We start from the raw sequence: 24,112 nt of genomic DNA on the forward strand, positions 1-24,112 counted from the left end.
AGAGGCGGACAAGCTCAGGAATGGTCTAACTCCCCCAGTATGAATGACTGCAAGAGTGGCGGGCCAGGTGAGTCAGGGTCCCTGGGCATCCAGACCCTGTCCACGGGTTATCCCAGTCACCCCCAGGGTTGCCCTCTAAGGAGAGGCCCCTGTCTTCATTTTATTGCTCCTGTAACCAGGAGACAAGCTGGCCTTCAAACCCAGGCCTATGGGGGTCTGAGGTTTCTGCCTCTGAGACTCAGAGGCTGAGCCGGTCCTGGAGGCTGAGCCGGTCCGTGGGACATGCGGGAGGCGGAGGGCGTGTCATGGTTGGGGGCATGGCCCAGCGGAGGACTGTAGGCTTTACCCCTGTAGATGCCTCTGGAGCCCGCACAGAAGAGAGCACTGTGGCCCAGAGCCTCCTCCTCTCCCCCAGGATGGGAGAAGACGGCCCCAGACCAGGCGGCATGAGCCCTGGGCCCCGGGCCCAACGCTGAAGCTTATCACCATGGACCTCGAGGGCAGCCTCTCTGAGCCTCCCTTTGCTCATCGGAGCGCTGCTGGGAGGGTGAGAATGGGAGACCACAAACCCAGTGCCCGTGGGCTTTCCTCTTCCCCCTTCTCTGTTCTTGCCAGGCTTGTGACCTCGCTGGGCCTCAGTTTCTCCCCCAACCAGCTCCCAAATCTGTATTCGGAAAGCCTCTTGGCTGAAGCCACTCCCACACTGGACACCCTGGAGATGCCAGCCAGGGCAATTAGTGGGTGATTCGGTGGCGCTGCCAGGGCAAGGAGGGCCACGCCTCCTCTAGGATTCTGACTGTCTTGGTAGCAGCGCCCCGAGACCCGCCTTGTGCACGCGGGGCTGGCTGGCTGCTCCAACACGCCGTCCAGACGGTCTGCACAGCATGCGCAGAGGAAGCAAGGGCAGGCCGGCCCCGGCATGGCAGGTGAGTGGGCCGGGCCTGGGGGCCTCGGGGCACAGGGCCCCTGAGAGGAGCTTCAGGAAACGGGGTGTCTGTGCGATGAAACCTTGAGCATGGAACCTTAGGATCGCCTCTCTGCACGATCCTTGCGCTCTTCCCTCGTGTTCCTGAGAACATGGAGGCCCAGAGATAGAAAGAGCCATAGCCAGACGGCCTGGCTAGGCCGTGGCAGAGCCCTTCCTGGCCTGGAGCCCGGTCTTCCCCACCCGTCTGGTGAGCAGGGAAAGAGAGAGGGGGCAGAGAGAGGCCTCTTCAAATTCCCACCCCAAAGACTGGAGGGCAAGAGCAGCTCTGTCTGAGGTGAGAAGAACTATGTGACCTTGAGCAGGAGAATTTGCCCTTGCTGCCTCCATTTTCCCATCTGTAAAATGGGCATTATTAGAAATCATCTCATGGGCCTGCGGTGAGGAAATAATGAGACTGAATGTGCCAAAAGCCCCACAGTATCTCAGGGGCCTCGGAGGCAGCAGACTCAGAAAATGCGCCACCCCTGTGGGCCCAATATAGTGAGGGGCAAACTCGCCTCCACCCCAGGAACGCATTCGCTAGCTAGCAACTCCGTATTTTACACGTCCTCTGGCTCAGTGCTGGGGTCCAGGGGTGAGCAAGCCAGCCCATGCAGGGGTCCTACTCTCCGAGGTCTTTAAAGGATGTTCCTAATTTTATGCCTCCTGTCTTCTATTGTCCAGGCTCATGTGACGATCACAGCAGTCAACTCTTGTTTATTTTTTGACTTTCAAAGGCACGTAGTTTAATTTCTTTGTTACATTTGAACTTCTTCTCACTCCACCCTGGCAGTTGCTAACATTTTCGGGCATCCTGGGCCCTCCTGGCTCTCAGGCTGGGTCTGCCCCCAGAGGGCCAGCCCCCGCTCCCCTCCCCCCCAGCTCACACCCCAGACCGCTGTTTCAAGACCTGGGGCTGATCTGCGCTGTTAGCCCTGGGTTCCAGGGACTGGCTGTGCTCCCTTCGGGATCTACTTTTCAGAGCGCACCTAGAGGTCCCTCTGCCCTAATGATCTGATATACTAGCAGCCTTAAAGTTGACAAAGTTTAATTGCTGAGAAAGGACCCTTCTGGGAGCAGAGTCAGGGACAGGCAGTTCCAATGTCAGATCTGTTACTAACTTGCGGGGTGACCATTCGGCTCTCTGAAGCTCAGTGTCTCCACCTGTAAAATAACAGGGGGAGACCCATCACATCCAGCAAAGAGAAGTGACAGTTAGGCTGAATTCAGTTCCCTTGTCTTCTGGGTCTTCCTGGCTTCTTGGGGACCTACTCCTCTGGGCAGTAGGCACCTGCCCACAGTGAAATCGGTGTGTGAATGACCAAGACATCGGAGTCTGAAAGCAAAGCGTGTGGCCTTCGTGCTGCCGCTCCGCTCCCCGCTGTCCATGGCAGATATCACTAGTGGACCCCTGAACTACCCCCTACAGGGCCTGGGATTCTCCTCAACATAGTTCTTCAAGTATCCTATGAGTCGATCAGTGCCAGCAAATGAAATGAGACCCTTTCACCATTATTGGATTACAACAAGCTTTCAGCTCTGAAATTCTAAGACTCGAGGGAAATACTCTGGGCAGGGTGGGTGCTGGCTGGGATGTTCTCACTATCGCCTACTGGTGAGAGAGGCCAGCAGCTTCCAACAGGCCCAGAAAGGAAAGGGAGATTGGGCAGTGGCCCCAGGCAACTCCCCGATTAATCATTTAGCTCTGGAGGTCAGGTGTTTGTGACCCGCACTAAGGAGAGGGTCATAATGGGGCCCATTAAAAACCAATTACATGGAGTCCAGAGTCTGGGAGAGGTTGTTGGCGTCAGCAGAGACTCCTGGGCTCAGCCCCACTGGGGGCCCGCCCTGAGGCTGGGACAGAGATGCGGGGAGGACAGCATCATCACCAGCTGTCCGGTGTCACCCAAGGGCAGGAGGAAAAAGAGCTGGGGGGTAAGCGAGGGCTGGGGGTGGATTGGTGGTGAAGAGCTGGGGGTGCGGGAGGCAACCTTCCACCCAAGTACAACTTAGGCTGACGTCTGGGGCCGGCTGGTGAGCAAGTGAGCTGGAGAGAAGATGCGCTTGGCCGGGAGGGGAGCGGCAGGCAGGGGCAGATGGTGAGGGACCTTGAATGGCAGCACCATGGCTGTAGGTCTGATGGCTCTGGAGCAGGGGAAATGACACGCTGACCCTCCTGCAGTCAGAAGAGTCCCTTCTCCTCTCAGAAGCTCGGTTTCTCCATAGTAACGGGCTGCATTGAACAGCATGAGCTGGAATATGCTGAGAGGCTGTTGGAGCCGTGCGGTGATTTAAGCAAGAGGTGAAGAGGGGAGAGTACAAAGAAAAACAAAACGTGTGGGAACAGGGAAGGGGAGACCGAATGGTGGGGGAGATGTGGGGAGAGGAGGAGCCCCCCTCCCGTGCACTGACCCAGAGGACTGCGGACCCAGCACCGAACTAAGTACCATATGCAGATGGAGACAGCTCACCCTGACTGAAGCTTGTTGCCCGAGACTGTGTATTAATGGCTCCTCTCACTCTCTGCATTTCCAGGCTTAGGAGATGCATTTTCTCCTTGCCCTACTTATGGTCCTTACCTCATGTTCCCGAAAAGTCTATGAGCAAAGTATTATGATTATTGCCACATTTCAGAGAAGGCAATCTGAACCTCAGAGAGGCCCGTTCACTCATCCAGGGCCACACAGCCAGTAAGTGGAAGATTCAGGAGAACACTAATTGACAGAACACCAGACAGGCAGCCCGCAGCTCTCGCGCGAGTGCTGACGATAATCGGACTCACAGCACGCACGCGTCCTGAGCACCTCACGTGTGCGGGTACTGCTCTAAGTACTCCACGTGACTTGTACACTTCAGTGCCACAACTGGAGGGGGTGGCTCCTATCACAACACCCATTTTCACCAGGAGACTGAGTTCAGAGAGGCTCAGTCACTTGCCTCGGGTCACACAGCCAGTGATGGGTGAAGCCTGCATTTGAACTGAAGTGTGTGCCTCTGAAATCGGGCACCTAACAGCCATGGAAAGGAGGCCAAGAGAGGAAGGCAGGTAGGAGAAGGAAAGGAGAGCAGCTGGAGGGGCCACGAGGCTTTGGGGTGACAGGACAGGCGGAGAGAATGCTCTTACGGCATCCCTCTTTCCACGTGTCTGGAGAGTACAGCCTCGGGTTTGGCGTCCGTGGGGCTGGAGCTCAGGGGGGGAGCTCGCCCAACGTATCCCCAGGGCGGGGACCCCGGGGCTGACAGGACGTCCTCCATTCTGTCCTCAGGGTCTCAGGTGTGCTGTCAATCAGAGAAGTCCTGCTCGATGGAACATTGCCTCCCCCATCCCTTCCCTGGTGGCCACCCAGGGCCGTTGTGACAAGCCCCCGTCAGTGCGCACTCAGGGGGCTGGGGGAGCATATTGTGGGGAAGGGCTGAGAGGAATCCCGGGGGTATCAGAAGCCCTTGATTCAGCAAACTGCCAACAACCCAAACCGGAAAAGCTCTTCTGGACTCATTTCACAGATAAGGAAACTGAGGCCCAGAGAGAGGAAGCAACTTAACCCAAATCCCACAGGGAGCCAGTGGCAGGAGCTTCGCCTAGGCCCGTGACTGCAGGAGGAAGGAAGATGGGAAGGAAGGGCAGGTTTTGGAATGTGGCGGCTTGACAGAGGGGATTATGGGTGGGTGGGGGAGACAGGGTGTGGGCTGCTGACGGGGCACTGGTGTTGATCCCCAAGGGTGTGCCAGGAAGCTGGGGAGCTCCCCTTTTCACACCCTTGTCTCAACTGATGGACCGGAGGGGGGGGGGGACATTCATTCAGCCAACATTCACTGAGGCTCTAACTCAGCCCTGGGCCCTGAGTGGGGCTCAGACAACCCAGAGAGAGTGAGACCCGGGCCTTGCCTTCACCGCGCTGCCGGGAAAGGAGAGAGACATGGAAGCTAACAATTGTCTGGGTTTCCTTGATGACTGATCGGAGACCCAGCCTTCGTCTGGGCAGATTTGGAGTGAGCACAGGGAAGAGGTGACATTGGGTTTATTTTGATAGGGGTTCTGGAAGCCATCCCACATCTGTCTTCTGGCCTTGGGCTGCCCCATATGAAGGCTGCCCTCCTCTGTGCCCAGTGGTCCCCATGAGGGCTGAGGAGGACACTGGTTAGGGCCCAGGTGGGCTGTAATCACCGGAAGAGTTGCTTTCTCCCTGCAGGATCCTGCCCCCTCCCCCAGCACTGACAATCAGCCCACAAATGCCGGGTCACGAGGGTGTGATGGTCATGTGGACAGACGGCGCAGGGACCAGAGCAGTGACATCCTGGGTCAGGGCAGGTATGGCGTGGGTGGGGTGGCGGCTCGGGGTTTCCCAGCCACAGCTGTGCAAAGGCGGCAAGGGCTAGAAGGGACGGCAGTGGTCTGTGAGGGTGAAGGAAAGGCTGAGCGGGGACAAACGGGAGAAAGCTGCAAGAAAAAAGGCTTTGGTTCAGCCTAAGGAAGACCTTTTTAACATCTGGGCAGTGGGTGAGCTGCCTGTCGGAGGTATGCAAGCTGGAGCTATGACCCTGTAGCCACGGAGAATTCGGAGGAGGGACTTGACTTGGGCAGGAAGTTGTGAGAGAGATGGTCTTTGAGATTTGGGGATAATGATGGTAATGGCGGTTGTGACTCATTCCACCTCTCTCGCCCCACTGTGATGAGGCTCCAGATACCCAGAGGGCGGAGGGAGCTGGTTTGGGCGGTGATAGGGAAAGGGGAAGCCAAGATGGCATCCTTGGGACTTGAACCCATGACCTGGAGCCCAGGGACTCTTTTTACCTCCTAACCATCCCCCTTGCAAGAATCCCTGGGGCGTGCCAGCACTGAGATAATTATCACCCCATAGCCTTATCTCCTGCCCCTCACTCATCCCCTAAAAAGCAAAACAAAACAAAAAATAAAAAACAATTGCATCCTCTCTGGCCTGTCGCCACACAGGGTATGGCTGGACTTGGTGTCCTCGGGCAAGAAGTCGCTTTCTTTCTGTCTCTGGGTTTTAGTTTTCATCAGTAAAATACAGCCCTGGGCTTCTGATGGCCCTTCCAGCTCTGGGGCTATTGGGCAATCCCATATATTCAAGGTAACTGGGGTTCCTGCCTGAGTCTGCAGACTAAACAGACGCCACCTGAGCTCAAACTTTGGGACTTGAGAGGAATGCTCCTGACCAAGAACTACTGGGGGTAAACCGGTGGCAGGTTTCCGTTCTACTTTCAGATGTGAGAATTAGCGTGCCTGTGAGGCCGGTGGGAGGGTGATGTCCCTGGCTCTGCTCTTCAGGATACCACCAGACGGGGTCGCTGTTGGAACGAGTCCTTGCTCACCCACTATCCCAAGCTTGGGACTCACATGTCAGCTGTGTGAGTGCCCGTTCACATGCTCAGTCATTACCCCCAAATCATGATGCCCCGTGAGGGCTTCTGGCCTACTTAGAGCTAGCTAGAACCAGCCTTTTCCATGAATCAAGACTGTAGCACCAGCCCGGCTCCTTGTAAGTGGACACTAGCTGAAAGGCTTTCGCAGTCTAGACAAGAGAGATGTCCATAGCTTGGCCTAGGGTCGTGGTGGGGATGGAGGTGTGTGATGGGCTTGAGGCATGTTTTGGACTTGATGATGACTCGGATAAGGGATGTGAGAGCAAAGGGGAAATCAAAGAGTCCTTGGTTTGGGCCTAAGTGCCAGGGCACGTGGGACATCATCTACGAAGACACAGGAGAGCAGGGATTTGGGGATGGGGTAGGGAAGGAATCGAGAGTTCTGCCTTGGGTGCGTTGGGCTGGATTTGCCTAGAGGACCCCCCAGTGGAGATTTCAGGTAGATGGCTGAACCTATTGTTTGGGTTTCAAAGGAGAAATCCCAGTGGAGATGTAAACTTAGAGGTATCAGCGGCAGGCCTCCAATCAACACAGCTTCAAGGGACACCTGGCTGGCTCAATTGGTTAAGCGTCTGCCTTTGGCTCAGGTCACGACCTCAGGGTCCTGGGACTGAGTCCAGCAGCAGGCTCCCTGCTCAGCAGGGAGTCCGCTTCTCCCTCTTCCTCTGCTCCTCCCCTCCCCTCCCCGCCACTTGTGTTCTCTCTCTCTCTCTGGCTCACTCGCTCTCTACCTTAAATAAATAAATAAAATCTTAAAAGAAGAAAAAGACCACTTCAAAGAAAAACAAAGACCACTCATTTTATCAAAAAACCTCCAGTAGGGGCGCCTGGGTGGCTCGGTCATTAAGCGTCTGCCTTCAGCTCAGGTCATGATCCCAGCATCCTGGGATCAAGCCCAGCATTGGGCTCCCTGGTCGGCTGGAAGCCTGCTTCTCCCTCTCCCACTCCCCCTGCTTGTGTTCCCTCTCTCTCTGTCTCTCTCTGTCAAATAAATGAAATCTTAAAAAAAAAAAGAAAAGAAAACCTCCAGTAATATTGAACCTTGAAAGGCAAGAGTTTAGGGACCCCATTCTGAGCCTCCCGAGTTCCTCCTTATATAAATGTACCCACCCCAGGGCGCCTGGTGGCTCAGTTGGTTAAGCTTCTGCCTTGGGCTCAGGTCATAATCTCAGGGTCCTGGGATTGAGCCCCACATCAGGCTCCCTCCTCAGCAGGGAGCCTGCTTCTCCCTCTGCCTGCCACTCCCCCCACTTGTGCTCTCTCTCTTTCTCTGTCAAATACATAAACAGAATCTTAAAAAAAAATTTTAATTAAAAAAAATAAATGCACCCACCCGTTCCCCAGTCTCATAGACCAATTAGGACCTGGAGGAGCTGCCTTTTCCAGGCCACAGAGGTCCCGTCATTCCTAGTCCCCGAGAGGGCCACCACGTGCCCGTAGTCTATGTAGATAAGGGAGGCCACACAAGGGAGTTTCTTTCCCTCCACTTCTTCATGGAGAGAGGCGATTTCTGAAGTTCTTCCTCACTGTAGCTGCATAAAAAAATCGCCCCAAGACACTGGCTTCAGACCTTAGCTGTCATTCAGTATCCTTGTCGCTCACAGCTCTGACGCTGAACTTGGACAGCCAGGCAGCTGCGGCCCAGCATCTCCCCAGCCTTGCCATCTGCGGAATCGTTGTGAAGTCGTCTTCCCGCCATGTCTGGTCCTTGAGCTCCTCAGACATCTGTATCTTGGTCTTTCTTCAAGGCCTTTCCAGCATGGTGGTTTCCATGTTGCTGAACTTTATCAGATGGATAGATCATAGGTAGATAGATGATAGATAGATAGAGGACCCAGAGAGAGAGAGTTGTATTAAGGAACTAGCTTGCACGATTATGGAGGCTGGCAAGTCCAAAGTCTGCAGGAGAGGCTGGCAGGCTAGAGGCTCAAGGAAGAGTGGCAGCTGGAGTCCAAAGGCAAGTCTGTGGGCAGAATTGCTTCTCGCTCGGGGGAGGCTGGTTTTTGTTCTACTAAGGCCTGAACTGATTAGATGAGGCCCCCCACATTACGGAGGGCAATCTGCTTTATTTAAAGTGCACCGATTTGACTTTAATCTCACCCACAAAACAGCTTCACAAAAACATCCGGAATAATGTTTGACCAAATGTCTGAGCACCGTGGCCCAGCCGGATTGGTACATGAAATTAACCCTCATATCATAGGACAGGAAAAGGAACAAAATGGACATTTAGTGAGCACTTGATATGTGCCAGGTGCTTTCCACATGTCATCTTATTCAATCTCATCAGGAAAGCTGCGAGAAAGCCATTATTATCCCCATTTTGTGGATGAGAGAGGTGAAGTCATGCTCAAGGACACGCAGTAAGCAAATGGCCTATCTAGGACGCTGACCCACATCTAAGTGACTCCAAGATGGGCTACTCTAAGAGTCAAGGGTGGGACAATGGGTGATGACAGGTTGGAAAGTGGGGCTAGCCTCCCAGTGGAGGTCTCAAGAACGAGGCTGAGGAGATGAGACTCTTCCTTGGAGGAGGAGAAGCCCCCCGAGAAGTCATGGAAGCTGGGGGCAGAGTGCCCACATCTGTGCTGTTCACAACTGCCCGTCACTGGTCCCCAGTCGTTAGATGCTGCTGCAGAGTAATCCTGGGACCAGATCCATCCCAGCCACGGTGGAAGGATGGGAAGAATTACTTACAGGGCCTGCCACAGGGCTCCTAGGCCGCACAGAGGACTTGGCCTTGGCCTTGGCCTTGGCCCTGGGAGGAGGCAGAGGGAGAGCAGGAAAAGTGACAGAAGACTGTGCTATCAGAGTGCAGGTCCCACCTTCCCCACAAAGATGGAAAGAACACACTTGCTGAGTGCCTACTGTATGCAAAATGCCTCAGCACTGAATTTCCTGGGGGGCAGTCTTTTGGGGGAACCCTTCCAAGAATCCTGTGGGGTAGGTGCTATCATGGCCTCCATTTGTAGATCAGGACACGAAGACTCAGAAAGGTGAGGTGACATGCCCAAGGGTGCACGAGAATTGACCCAACTGGGATCAGGGTCCAGGTTTGCCCAGCTCCGAATCCTGTGTTTTTCTCCATCCCACACCCAAATGACTCAAGACAATTCCTGATCTGGGTCCTTGGTCACCAGAGAGGCAGGGTAGTGTGGAACCCTAGCACCACTCATACTACCTGTGTGACCTTTGTAAAGTCACTTTACCTCTCTGTGCCTGAGTTTTCTCATCGGTAAAAAGAGGCATAAGAATAGTATTTACCTCAGGGTTGTTGTCAGGATTAACTGAATTCATAAATGTAAGTCACAGAGGATAATGTCTAGCTCATGGTGAGTATTAAATATATATGTATTAACTATTCACCTTATTACTGTCGTTATCATACTTGGGGGCAGGGTGGCTTTCACATCACCTGGGAGAGTCTTATCAGGCCTCTGAGTTAGGATTTGTATATTGGAAAGTTGAATGTTCTTGTTGAAGAAGAGTCCTGAAGATTTATCCAGATACCAGAGCTGCTTGTTGAAAAGTTTAGCAGGTATGAACTGACAGCCCAAACTTGGATGTGAAAAGTATGTCATGGGGCGCCTGGGTGGCTCAGTCGGCTAGGTGTCCAACTCTTGATTTCAGCTCAGGTCATGATTTCAGGGTCGTGAGATACAGCCCCATGTGGGGCTCCACGCTGGGCATGGAGCCTACTTAAGATTCTCTCTCCCTCTCCCTCTGCCCCACCCTCCTCTAAAAAAAGAAAGGAAGGAATGGAGGGAGGGAAGAAAGAAGGAAGGAAGGTCACATTTACTGATACTATTTAAACGAAATCTAACTTTGGGTCCTGATCCTACTGGGCTTGTTGGAAATTTCCATCCCAGTTATTCCTAGGGCACCTGCGTGTTTCGGCTAAGTCCTGCTGTGTAACAAATCACCCCAACGCTTAGAGGCTTAAAACCACAGCAATCATTCTGTCACTCACAAACCCGCAGTCCAGGCAGAGTTCAGTGGGGGCAGCTGGTTTCTACTTCATTTGGGATCAGGGGAGGCAGCATGACCAGAGGCTGGAGGATTTGCTTGCAAGATGGCTCAGTCCCGTGGCTGCCAAGTCCAGTGCTGGCTGTCAGCTGGGTGCTCAGGGGGCTGGGGTTGGGGGTCAGGTAATGGTTCAGTATTTGCTAATTCGGTGTTCACGACGACCTTAAGGAATGTAAGTACTGCGAATAACCAGAACCAACTGCATATGATAAAAAGTAGCTACATGAGCAAATGACTGGCAGGTTGAAGCAGGTGCGAGGTCAACGCAGCCGTGGATGCGACACATGTCAAGGGCTTGGCCTCACCTTCCTGTCCTCTCCTGCTCAGGGATCAGAGTCACCGAGGTGGACTGGCTGAGCCAGAAGAACGGTGCTGCCCACCACACCCAGGAGTACCCTGGCCCTGAGCTGGTGGTTCGCAGGGGCCAGGCGTTCACCTTGGTGCTGGAGCTGAGCAGACCCCTGAAGGACCAGGAGACCATCATCTTCACGGTGGAGACAGGTAACTGTCTCGCCCTCGCCCCCTGCTGGTCTACATCCAGAAAGATCTGTCTTGCGACCAGAGACCCGAGACCCTTTGGTCATCAGCACAGTTTGGAGGGAAGCAAGTCCCAGCCTCTGCAGGGAGGCTGAGCTCTGACCCCTAAAGGCTTTTGATGACAGCCTGCTGCGGATGGCTGGCAGGCCCTGCCAGCAGGCGGTGAGATAGATGACGCAGTTCTGGAATTCTCTGCCTACTAAGGAATCGAAGGCTCTGGAAAAATATGGAAATTCTTCAGGGACTTTTGGAGCCCAAGCTTTTCTTTCCTAGACAGACAAATGACAGACTTTGACTTCAGGGGTCCTGTTACTTTCTCCTAGATCCAGAAGGTGGGTGGGAAATCAGGAACAGCAGAGGTGGCCCCCAACAGTGTCCCGGCACTTCAGGGAGTGAAGGTTGGCGTTCCAGGCTTGTAGCTTCCCTGCTTCTCTAGAGCTGGGTTTCCGGGGGGCGGCTGGGTCTCCTGATTCCCTCTCCTCTCTTCCAGGACCCCAGGCTTCTGAGGACCACCACACCAAAGCTGTGTTCCAGATATCGGAGCCAGAAGTGGACAAGACCTGGACGGCTGTGGAAGAGGCTCAGACGGAGAACACCGTGACCGTCAGCATCGCCAGCCCTCCCAACGCTGTCATCGGCCGCTATCTGATAAGCACCAGGGTCTCCTCTCGCCGAAAACAGAATGACCGGAAGCTTGGCGAATTTGTTCTCCTTTTCAACCCGTGGTGCCCAGGTAGGAGCTGGCAAGTCCGAGGCAGAGGATTTCCTGGAAGCTGTCCTAGAGGTGGGCCTACCCTTAGCAGGGGATCTGGGAGGCAGGCTAAGCAACAGGAAGGTGAATGCCAAGAGCTTGGGGGGCGCTGGGCCTGGGCAGGGGAACCCGGTAGCAGGTGTTATGAAGCATCTTGGGCTAGAGGGGCAGGAAGCAGTGGTTTTGGTGTGCGGGGCCAGTCTGCAGGGATGGGGCCCTGTGGGGGCAGAGGCCCAGGCTGTCACCATCAGCAGCCTTGGTTGAGCCCCCGCTCTGCTAAGTCTCCTCCCTCTGTGAGTCTTGGTTTTCCCATCTGTGACACGGGAGTAATAACAGTGCCTACCTCTTGGGATAATGGTGAGAATCCATAGTGCTAATGCTTGTAATGTACAAAGTATGTCGTAAGGAGTACTGTGGTCAGTTTTCTGATGAGTATGTAAGAAATGTGAGGCTGCTGTCCGCACTAAGCAAGGTCACCCAAAGGGTCAGGATTCCTAAAGCCCTCAGTCTTGGGCTGGGTTGGGGTGGGTCTCTGCCTGGGGAATGCAGTCCCCCAGGTGGAATGGGGCTTGGCCAGAAGGCAACCTAGGAGCCCATAAGCCCCTCTGCCCACCCCCACCCCGTCCCAAGCCCCCAGGCACCATCCTGCTGCTCTCCCCAATGTAACCTCTGCCCCAGGCCTGCAAGGCCAGAGCCCCCGCTCATGCTGCGCCTGACGACTGCTTTTCAGAGGACGACGTGTTTCTGGACTCAGAGGAGGAGAGACAGGAGTACGTGCTCAATGACAGCGGGATCATCTTCCGAGGCGTGGAGAAGCACATCCGAGCCCAGGGCTGGAACTACGGGCAGGTCTCCAGGGGCACAGGCCAGACGGGGGATGCAGGCTGGGGTGTGCAGAAAGTCAGCCCAGGATCCCTTCTGTCTGCTCACTTCCACGCAGCAGGGGCAAGCCCGGCTGACTCCTAGAGCAAATCCGCTCATTCACTAACCTGCTATTAGCTGTGCCCGGGCCTGCGCTGGGCCCTTGGGAAGGGAGGGTGCTCTGGATACAGTGCATTGTAGAAGAATAAACAGCCTTGAGCAGGGGTTTTCAGGCTTGTGCATGTACCAGAACCCCGCGGAGGGCTCTTGAAAACACACAGACGGCTGGGCCCCATCCGGGGCTGCTGATTCAGGAGATTCGGGGTGGGGCCTGAGAACGTGCATTTCTAACGAGGTCCCAGGTGGTGCTGATGCTGCTGGTCTGGGACCACACTTCAGAGCCACTGACCTGATAGACAGTTACAATAAAAGGTGAGATGGTGGAGGGGAGGAGGGCATCAGAGTGGTAAAGGGAAGTCAGAAGAGCGTGAAAGAAAATTCCACCTCGGGGATTAATTGCGGAGGCCTCGTGGTATTGGGGCTGGGTGTCCCAAGCTGGGCGTGATGTGGCCAGGCAGAGGGCAGAGCCCCCAGCAGCACGGAGGTGGGAGTCAGGGAGCACTGGGGATTCTGCTAGAAGAGTCGGGTCGGCCTGGGCTTCGGGTGCCCTGGAAAAAGGTTGGAGGGGCAAGTTACGGACCCTGACTGTCACGCTGAGGAGCCAGAGGTTAATCTGGGGACCAGGGACTGGAGAGTCTGGGGTCCACTTAGGGTGTAACCACTCCTTAGCACCTGCTTCTTCTTGCCATGTGGGAAAGTGAACCCAGGGCTCCCCAGACCTTCCAAAGACCCTTCAGGGACCAGAAATCTTAATTTGTATGCAACAATCCTCCAGTTTTTAAATGTCGTCCATTCATTCAAACGTCTTTGGAAAAGTCATTTAAGCCAAAGGGGTGTGCCGGTGGGACAGATGTGGCCCCAGAGTCACCTGGTTACCGACGCTTTGCTGTGGGTAGTGGGGAGTCTGGGGGTGGCGAGTGAATGGGGAGGGACATGACTAAGGTTGAGCTTCTGGTTCCCAGTGACTCTTTGAGGGAGGGTTCCTGAGACTTGGGGACGCTCTCCAGTGTCCCCGGGAGGCGGCAGGCAAACTCCCCTGCCCTGGGTAAGCATCATGGGAGGCTCTGGAATACGGGTGAGGCTCTGGCCTCTAAGTGCGACCTCTCTGGGGACAGTTCGAGGAGGATATCCTGAACATCTGCCTCTCCATCCTGGACCGAAGTCCTCTTCACCAAAACGACCCTGCCACCGACGTGTCCCGCCGCCACGACCCCATCTACGTCAGCAGGGCCATCAGTGCCATGGTGAGGAGCCCCGCCATCCCTGCATACACATGTCCTGCTGGGTCCCTGAGCCAACCCCAGGGTCACACTCTGGGATTTTCCCAAGTCACCTTTTGTTCTCATTCTCTATCGCTGCCCCAAATTGCAACCAAAACTCAGTGGCACAAAACAACCTCTTATTGTGCTTCGAGTTTTATAGATCAGGGGCTTGGGCAGAGCACCGTGAGGACACCTTGTCTCTGCTCCGAGATGCTTCAGCCGGGGGGTGTCTGAACGGCTGCCGATGGCCGGACTGGTTTCGTGAGACCATATATCCGGAGCCTGGTTCTAGCAAACAGGGGTTCTTTGGTTCTCTCCCATGCTGTGTCTGCTGGCTTGCTCACTGTCGTGTCTGGCCCCGGGGCTGGGCTGGTTAGAACAGCGAGGCTGGCCCAGTTGTGGCTCTCTCTCTCCATGCAGCCTTTCCAGGGGGATAGCTTGGGCATCCTCACAGCATGGCACTCTCTGGGTAATCAGAGCCGCTGGCTTCTCCCCAAACGGTGGTTCTGAAACAGAATTTGAAGCTAGAAACTTCGAGTCGCAGAAGGCCTGGGCCTGGAAATCGGCAGCACATCCCTCCTGCCCTAGTCATTGGTCAGAGCAGTCCCAGGCCAGCCCAGATTCAGGGAGGGGGTACAGAGGCCCATCTCTCTGTGGAACGAGTGCCATCTTTATTCTGTTACCCACGACAATGCCTCCTCCTCCTCAAAAGGGAGCCGGAAGGGCTGCTGCAAGCAGGTGCTAAGATCAATGGGTGGGTATCTGTGATTCCAAACATGTATGAAGCCGATTTTCTCATGGTTGATGCTCTTCATTCCTCAAGACCTCAGAGAGTTGCAGGAGTCCAGAGACTCAAAAGCAGTGACGGGTTCCAGACGGGGCAGTGCAGCAGCCCTGGGGGATAGCGGTACAGGCTCCATCAAAGTCCTGAACTTGGGGGTCACCCACACCTTTTGCTAACTTGCTGTGTGACTTCAACAGGTCCCTTAACCCCTCTGAATCTGTTTAAAAAAAAAAAAGAAAAATAACGAACCCTCCTTTAAAGTGGGTTAATATAGTGTGCACAGAGCCCTTAGAATACGGCCTGCACACAGTTAAGTGTCTAATGAATGTTAGCTGCCTCTATAATTGTACCACCAACAGTTCCTAAAACTGATCATTTAAAAGAGGAAACGCTGTAAAATCATAGGTAATTTTCAACAATAGAGTGTTCCAATGGAAGGGCGTTGAAAATGATACATGGTACCAAAAGCAGGTATTTTAAGACAGCAGAGGCCCCCAGTTTCCAGCTAATTTAAAAGGAAGGGGTGGCCCCCAACGAGTAGGTGGTCCAAACACGAGATGGTGTTGCAAGGCGTGGTCCTGAGAAGGGAGCCCTGCGCGCTGGTGGACCCGTGCCCTCCTCTGCCAGGTGAACAGCAACAATGACCGGGGCGTGGTTCAAGGCCAGTGGCAGGGCAAGTACGGAGGCGGCACCAGCCCCCTGCACTGGAGTGGGAGCGTGGCCATTCTGCACAAGTGGTTCAAGGGCAGGTTCAAGCCAGTCAAATACGGCCAGTGCTGGGTCTTCGCGGGAGTCATGTGCACAGGTACCCAGGGAAAGAAGGCCCCCGGGCCCCCACCCCCCACCCCAAGCCGGCTCCCTCATTTGCCTGCATTTGCATACTTTGCACAGAACCCTCCCCTAGTCTGCCTATATTGCCTATGGGAAAGGAGAAGTCTGGTTAAGGATGAGAGAAACCAGATAGTTAGTTCATTTACATGACTTTGGACCTTTTATTTTGCAGAAGAAGGCCCAGCTCCTCCTGTCTAGAGCTCTGAGTGCCCCTGAGCAAGTCCAGTGGCCCCTAGGCCTTCGCTCCCTCAGGGCCTGCCTATTCTTACGGGGGTGGCCTAGTGTCTTCGGAAGTCCCTGGAGAGGTTGTCCAGGGAAGGAGACGCTTCTGGGAGTGAAGCAGGCAAAGCGGACAGACAGAGACAGGGAAGGGGCTGTGTCAGACGTGGGTCCCTGCCATCTGCTGCGGGGGGGGGGGGGGGCCTTGCTACCNGCCACCGGACACTGTGGGGGGGGGTCCCTGCCACCTGCTGGGGGCCGCACCAGCCTCCTGCTTTTCAGTCCTTAGATGCCTGGGGATCGCCACCCGGGTCGTGTCCAACTTTAACTCGGCCCATGACACGGACAGGAACCTGAGCGTGGACAAATACGTGGACTCCTTCGGGCGGACGCTGGACGACCTGTCAGAAGACAGCATGTGGTGGGTCCTAGTCCCCTGGGTCCCCAGCCCAGCCCCAGGGCTCCCTGAGCCTGTCTGCAGGAGGGGTGGTCCCAGGACACATGACCCAGAGGCCAACGGGGGGGGGGGGGCCCAAGATCTGACTGCCTTGAACCCCAGATCCCCCTCCGTGGGACTCCGAGCCTTGCCCGAGATTCCCTCTGTGTCATTACCCCTGTGTCCTGTCCCTGCTGCTCTGTCAGCAGCCTGCACCCTGAATGTGTCTCGGGAGGGGGAGACCACCTCCCTCCCCAGCTCTGACAAGACTCTTCCCAGAAAGCTTTAAATAATTCATTTTAACTTTTTATTTTACTTTTTTAAAGATTTTATTTATTTATTTGCAAGAGAGAGCTCGCGCAAGTGCATGAGCAGGGAGCAGGGGGAGCGGCAGAGGGAGAGGGAGAAGCAGGCTCCCCACTGAGCAGGGAGCCCCAAGGAAGGACTCCATCCCAAAACCCGGGGATCACGACCTGAGCCGAAGGCAGACATTTAACTGACTGAGCCACCCAGGCGCCCTAATTTAATTTTTTAAAATAGGAAATACATGCATGTGCATTAATATTCTAAAGGTACCAAATGGGCCACAGCGATAAGTCTTCCCTCTGCCCAGTTCCAGCCTCCCGTCCTCCTCACGGAGGCGACACTGCGACTAGGTTCTTACGCCCCTTCACAGGGAGGCTCTGCAGATATGAGGACATACACACTCACGGTCCCCTCGCTCCCCCGCTTTTTACCCACATAGTGTCCGCGGCATGATGGAATGCCGTTCATCTTGCTCCTACATTTCACAATTTTAAAATGAACTTTTAGAAATAATAATAACACCACGCCCAGTGAGCACCCTGTCTACGCCAGGCCCAGTTCTGAGTGTCGTACATGTGCTAACTCATGCTAACAGTCTGCCGGCAAGCTAGCATCATGATCCCTAGTTTGTCAATGAGGAAACCGAGCACAGAGAGGTTAGGTAACTTGTCTAAGGCTACACAGCAAAGTGAGTGCAAGAGCTTCGGTATGAACCTGGTCTGACTTTCAACTGTATAGAAAACCATGGTCAAAACCAGGAAAAACCAGGTCTCTAGCCTCATTCCTTCTCCCTGCCTCTCTTCTCCCCTTTCCTCCTCCTTTTGGTTCTCCTCATTCCCTCTCCCTGCAGGAGCACCAAAAAAAAAAAAAAAAAAAAAAGTTTTCTCTTGTTGGGGCCCCGTTACCAGAGAGATTATCAGTTTACACCCAAGTGCTTATCCAGATGTTCTCCCACACAAATACCACTGCCTCCTTAAGAGGAGTCCTGAGGTCAGCTATAAAGATGACAAGTCAGGCAACCCAGGCTTTGTCTCTCCTGCTTCCGTACTGTGTGAACCTTGTGCAAATGACTTCACTTTGCTAGACTCATGTTCTCATCTTTAACACAGGAAACTAAAGTCTGAACTCCTTATCAAGACCTACCGAGCTCTGCATAATCTGACTCCTACCTACCCCCGTGCTGACTGAAGCCCAGAGATACGTACTTTCTGTTCCTTGAAGACACAAACATTTTTCTTATCTCAGAGTCTTCGCACATGCTGTTCCTTCTGCCTGGAACACTGTTCCCATCCCTCTTCCCATGGCTAATCCTTTCTTATTTAAGCCTCATCTTAGATGTCATTTTCCTAGAGTCGATCTCCAACAGTTACTCACCACTCAGGTCTCTCTCTTTCTTCACAGCATTTCTTGTTACTTGCATTTGTTTTATTCATCTGCTTCCTTATTTTTGCCTATCTCTCCATCCCCCTTCTCCTTTCTTAGGATGTAAGCTTCATGAGGGCAAGATCTTCTGTCTTATTTGTGATTGTATTTCTGGTACCTTGAACAACAGGTTCTTGACTGATATATAAATACATATATATATATTGTTATATATACACACATGCATATACCTACATATATATGGAATATATATATACATACACATATATACATATACCTATATATATATTTACTATCAGATTGTATATAGAACTGTTCACCAATATGGTTCAGTGAATGGCTCCTAAGATTCAGCCCCAGTACGGCAGTTTGGGCCCAGGGCCAGGCTCACAGCAGGAACTTGTCATCCTCTGGGCCTCTGTGCTCACCGAAGGCCCCCTGCCCCCTCCTCTCTCTGCGGCAGGAATTTCCACGTCTGGAATGAGAGCTGGTTTGCCCGCCAGGACCTGGGCCCGTCTTACAATGGCTGGCAGGTTCTGGACGCCACCCCCCAGGAGGAGAGCGAAGGTATGGGCTCAGCCAGGCGGCTCGCAGAGCCCCGCTTTCCCTCACCCGCGCGCTCACGCCAGTCCCTCCTGCCCAGGCGTGTTCCGGTGCGGCCCCGCCTCCGTCACCGCCATCCGCGAGGGCGACGTGCACCTGGCGCACGACGGCCCCTTTGTGTTCGCGGAGGTCAACGCGGACTACATCACCTGGCTGTGGCACGAGGATGAGAGCCGGGAGCGGGTGTACTCGGACACTAAGAAGATCGGGAGGTGCCTCAGCACCAAGGCCGTGGGCAGCGACTCCCGCGTGGACATCACCGGCCTCTACAAGTACCCGGAAGGTAAGGGCAATATGACGGCCTCTGTCAGTCTCCCAGCATGACCCAGCGTGACCTGCGTGCTGCGGAGGGACACCCGCAGGCCAGCCTGGGCCGGGCCCTCCCCCGGGGGCTGTGATGCGAGGGGAGCAGCCCTTACCCAGCTCGAGACCATCACCCTGTGCAGACAGTGGGGAGGGAGCACGAGTAACAACATGGAATTTGGAGCCAGACGGCCTGGGTTCAAATCTGCAGTCCCTTATGAGTCGCTTTACTTCTCTGTGCCTTGGTTTCTTTATCTATAAAATGGGGATGATATTAGCACCGACTCCTGGGGCGGGGGGGGGGGGGTGGATATGACATCTAGAACAGCAGTGCGTGGCCCGGAGCAAGGCTGCAAAAGTGTCGGCTCTCCTTATCGAGGAGCCTTCAGACCCAGTTGTCAGAGAGGCTGCCAACCTGTATTTTTGTGAGAAATTTCCCGATCTGAAGCTGTTGGCGACTGATGTAAAATGTATTTCAATAGTCCCGGAACCAAACGCAGTGCATACGGCTGAGGTATGCATCTGGGGCCGGGCTGTCAGCCGGAGACCTCCCAGGGCTGGGCCAAATCGAAGTTTTGAAGAGGGCGGGTTTTGCCTGGAGAGGAGGGGAACCGAGCAGAGAGGCCCTGGAACAGGGTGGGGGCGGGGAGGGAGGGTGCCCACCTCACCCTTCGAGATGCCCGCAGGGTCCCGGAAGGAGAGGCAGGTGTACCACAAGGCCGTGAGGAAGCTGTTCAGCGTGGAAGCCTCTGGGAGGAGGACCCGGGTCCGCAGGGGGGGCGGCCGTGGTCTTTGGCGCGACGACCTCCTGGAGCCCGCGGCCAAGCCCAACATCACCGGCAAGTTCAAGATGCTGGAGCCGCCCAAGCTGGGCCACGACCTGAGCCTGGCTCTGTGCCTGGCCAACCTCACCTCCCGGGCCCAGAGGGTCCGAGTCAACCTGAGCGCTGCCACCATCCTGTATACCCGCAGGCCGGTGGCCGAGATCCTGCACGAGTCCCACTCGGTGCGGCTGGGGCCAGAAGAAGGTAGGAAGGCCCCCGCTTGGGGGGATCTCAACCGTCCAACCCCTTATGGGGGGGGAGCAGAGCGGGACTTCCCAGCAACCTGTGCTCATTCCCGGGAAAGAAGGGGGTGTTTCTGAGCACGTGTTCAGTGCCTTGCCTCTTGTCCCCACTTGACAGATGAGAAAACTGAGCTCAGAGGGGCTAACTAAGGAGGCTAGTAATAAAAGTCCACAATCATCTGGTGGCAAACTGGTATGGGGGTGAGGTGATCTCAATCCCTGCGAATGTTTACACCTCGAACAAATACCTACTGGGAACATTTCACAATCTATGGAGTATGCCTCATCACCTTTCTAAAATCCAGCAAATTCTGGAGCCCATCTGGCTGCAAGTGTCCCATGTGAGAGGCATGGACCAGTCAGCAATGGTTACTAAGTGCTGACATGTGCCAGCCCCTGTCCTGAGAATTCTATACACGTCAGCTGTTGTCCCCACAACGTTCTGTCTCCAGCCCTCCTTTCCTTCCCTCCTGTTTCTGTCTGTCTGTCCCTCTCTCTCTCTCCCCCACTCCCCTCTCACCTAACACTCTGCACTCTAAGGATTCAATTAAACAAAGAAATTGTTCCTCTGGGCCCAGTTTCTGGTGAAGCTTGTGTGTTTTGACAGAGGGAAAACATGTGAAAGAAACATCACACACCTTTTCGCTTTTTTGCTTTTCATCTTTCACAAAATCCAAATCGCAAAATAACGCTTCATAAGGAAATATGAACTAACATGCACCTTCTCCTGGCTTTTTTCATATTAAAAGTAATATGTCTCCATTAAAGATTTTGACGGCACAGAGGAAGTTCACCTGGGATCCTGCCGCCCGCCTACCAACTGTTAACATGTTTTCCTTCCATATTTTTAATGCCTGTTGCTTTTTGCCAAACAGGTCTGATTACATTGTGGGCACTCAGCGTTTATTAGTGCCTCTCTCTGTTCACATTCTATTGTTATTTGCATATTTTTATAAGCTGTTCATCCATATCATTTTAATAGATGTGTAATCTTTAAATAAATACACAGATAGTTCTTGTTATATGTGGTGGGAGTCAATTTGCTAGTATTTTATTGAGGAGCCTTGGAATTTGCATTTTTTTAAAGATTTTTTTTTTTAATTTATTTGACAGAGAGAGAGACAGCCAGCGAGAGAGGGGAACACAAGCAGGGGGAGTGGGAGAGGAAGAAGCAGGCTCCCAGTGGAGCAGGGAGCCCGATGTGGGGCTCGATCCCAGGACCCTGGGATCAGGCCCTGAGCCGAAGGCAGACGCGTAATGACTGAGCCACCCAGGCGCCCCTGGAATTTGCATTTCTAACAAGTTCCCAGATGATGCTGATGCCCCTGGTCCCAGGACCATGCTTTGAGAACCACCGATCTCCCACCCCGCAAGGCGTAAATGATATAACACATGTAGGGTGTTTGGGGTAATGCCTACCACCTACGGAACATGCAGTTTATTGCAGGGATTAACAGGATTATTGAGATGATAAGTTGGGGATAATAATACTTGCTCATGGAATTGTTGTGAGGGTTGAATGCGTTCACCGACGAATGTGCTTCCAGTGCCCAGCAGTAAAAGTTAGTAAAGGTTAGATTTTATAATTATTAATTATTGCTGTTATTGTGTTAAGGATTCTCCCAGTCATGACCTCCTGGATGAAGAAAACCCAAAAAGCAATGTAGAGTTTTGCCAGATGGCTCGGCATTCGTGCATTCAAGAAGCACCTACTGTATGCAAAGCTCTGGGCAAACCTAAAGTGAACCAAGTTCAGATCCTTTAAGGACCTTTTCCACAAGATGAAACCCGACGCCCTCAGGGGCAGAATGAATCAGACATGGGAAGAGCAGTAGGGGTGGTAGGGTCGGGAACAAATCAGAAAGTACACATTGTACCTAAAGGAAAAAAACAGATAGTGTTCCCAAAACACCCAAACACGACAGGCAGTCCGCTGGGGCCTGTGGCAACCCGTGCTCAAGAGAAGGAAATGCCCGGGCAGGGTGTCTGCGGCTGGTGAGAGACCCAGATGGCCAGGACCAGGGGAGCTCAGAAGGCAGAGAGCAAGGGATCACTGAGTGGGCTACCCGTGAAGGCTTTCCACCTGGGGGGCTGACTAGGATGGGCCTTAATGGGGAGGGAGGATTTGGAGAAGCGGCAAAGAAGTTGGTCTCCTCGCTGGATTGGAAGCTTGAGGCAGACCTTTGACCCCCCTCTTCTCTGCACCTAGCACATAGTAGATAATCAATAGTGAGTGGATTCCTGATAATGGACTGAGAGACTTGCATCTGGAATAATTACGGAAAGTTTAAACACACCTCCAGGAGTTCTGGAGAAACAATCTGGTGTCGTGGAGGCAACTGGCCTGAATTTGAATCCCACCTCATCTTGGCTCCTTGATTTACTTGCTGTGTGACACTGGACAAGAAACGAACCTCTCTGAGCCTTAGGTTTCTTCAACTGTGAACTGACGGTAATAATGCCAGTCTCAGGTTGGTGGCAAGGACCAGAGAGAGTGTAATTAGGAATGGAGCCTCCCCTTCCTCCTCTTGGGTTCCGTTAAGGAGAACATTGGACCCCTAACTCCCTCCTCTGCTTTCCCTTCCAGAGAAACAGATCCCAATCACAATATCTTACTCTCAGTATAAGGAAGATCTGACAGAGGACAAGAAGATCCTGTTGGCTGCCATGTGCTTTGTCACCAAGGGAGAGAAGCTCCTGGTGGAGAAGGACATCACTCTGGAGGACTGCATCACCATCAAGGTGCGTCCCGTCTGTATCCACCACCCTGTTCCCGGCAGGCCCCCTTCACAGCTGGGGGAGGGCATCAGAGCCGGGCGGGTTTGTGCGTTTGGCTCGGCCTCAGCTCTCAAGGGCGGAGACAAGGGGCATGGATGCAGGGGGCCAGATATAATGATGGAGCTCAGTAAGGGGGTAGGTGGATGCAAAGCATAGCCATGATTCATGCCCACTCCAGGCTCCAGCCAGCGTCCTAGCCGGCACCTGTGGGTGTCCTGGGGGAGTGTAGAGGAGGACGATGACTGATAGGATCACCCCTCCAGGTGCTGGGCCCCGCCGTGGTGGGGGTGGCGGTTATGGTGAAAGTGACGGTGGTCAACCCCCTTCTGGAGAGAGTGGAGGACTGTGTGCTGATGGTGGAGGGCAGTGGCCTTCTCCAGGGACAGCTCAGCATCGAGTAAGTGTCAGCCTGGGAGTGGGTGCCCTATCTTCCTTATACAACGGGCACAGAGAAGCAGCCAACAGAGGGGGGTGTGGGAGAGACTCTGGACCCCCAGGACCCAGCCTAGATACACCAGCCTTCGTTTATTGATTCCTTCCTTCGTTCATTTAGTCATGAGCTAGTCGTATAACTCACCCCTTCACTCGTTCACGTGACCCTTAATCATCATGACCTGTTCTCTGAGCCACGTGGCAACCTCTGGGAACGCCAAGATGAACAGATGCAGTTCTGCCCGGAGAAGTGTTCTCACAGACGGGCAGTCGTTCAAAGGAGGACAGTGCGATTTGTGCAGGGAAATGGATCCCCAGGGCGAGGGAATCAAAGGCAGCCCTTAATTGGGGATGGGATGGAACCAGGAAAAGGTACAGTGGAGCTGGCCTTTAAATGAATCAAGAAGCTTTTCAGGTATCAAGAAGGATGGAGGTCTTCCCAGTCAGAGGTCTCAACGGCTGGGGTCGTCAGGGAAGGTCTCCTGGGAGAAGAGGGACTTGATCTGGTCCTTGGGTGCGATTGGAATGGGAAGGGCATCCGGGGTGGGAGGAACAGTGCAGACAAAAGCGCAGAGAGAGGGAGTGTATGGTATGTTCAGGGCACGGGGAGGGGACAAGCCTGGATGGTTGGAAAGAGCGAGAGGTGGTAGAAGGGAAAATTAAGCTGGAAGCATGTTGTCAAGGCTTGAGCGTCGGTGTCAAGGTGTTACCTTGATCCCAAGGGCTCTGAAGAGGGTAGGCCAGACTCGGAAGGAGAGGGGGCTGATGGTCTGCCTTTCTCCCACCCCCTTTCCCCAGTGTGCCCAGCCTGGAGCCCCAGGAGAGGGCCTCGGTCCAGTTCAACATTACCCCATCCAAGAGCGGCCCACGGCAGCTACAGGCGGACCTCGTCAGCCCCCACTTCCCGGACATCAAGGGTTTTGTGGTCATCCACGTGGCCACAGCCAAGTGACTGGCCGCCACAAGGGGCTGAGGGGGGAGGAGGTGGCCCCCGTTCCCTTCCTGTCCACCTCTTGGTCTCTCCTGCGTGGGAGCCAGGAGGCCCGAGTTCCAGTTCTCCTT

General features: G+C 54.1%; 1 protein-coding gene across 2 annotated transcripts; it reads left to right on the plus strand.

Moving 5' to 3' along the window:
- The first annotated feature begins 820 nt into the window (after positions 1-820).
- On the plus strand, positions 821-24,002 carry TGM6 (transglutaminase 6). 2 transcript variants are annotated; one of them, XM_019799218.2, is made up of 13 exons: positions 821-926; positions 10,706-10,879; positions 11,406-11,648; positions 12,397-12,515; positions 13,763-13,891; positions 15,321-15,498; positions 16,026-16,164; positions 18,332-18,435; positions 18,512-18,754; positions 19,461-19,802; positions 22,428-22,582; positions 22,882-23,015; positions 23,849-24,002. In XM_019799218.2, exons 1-13 carry the CDS (start codon positions 920-922, stop codon positions 24,000-24,002), a joined length of 2,121 nt encoding a protein of 706 aa, XP_019654777.1. In that variant the 5' UTR covers positions 821-919. The 2 variants fall into 2 exon arrangements, with proteins under 2 accessions (XP_019654777.1, XP_011222707.2); XM_011224405.3 differs by lacking the exon at positions 821-926 and adding an exon at positions 4,976-5,276.
- The last annotated feature ends 110 nt before the right edge of the window (positions 24,003-24,112 follow it).

This window comes from Ailuropoda melanoleuca, chromosome 13 (genome assembly GCF_002007445.2).
Source record: "Ailuropoda melanoleuca isolate Jingjing chromosome 13, ASM200744v2, whole genome shotgun sequence".
In the NCBI taxonomy this organism is placed as follows: domain Eukaryota; kingdom Metazoa; phylum Chordata; class Mammalia; order Carnivora; family Ursidae; genus Ailuropoda; species Ailuropoda melanoleuca.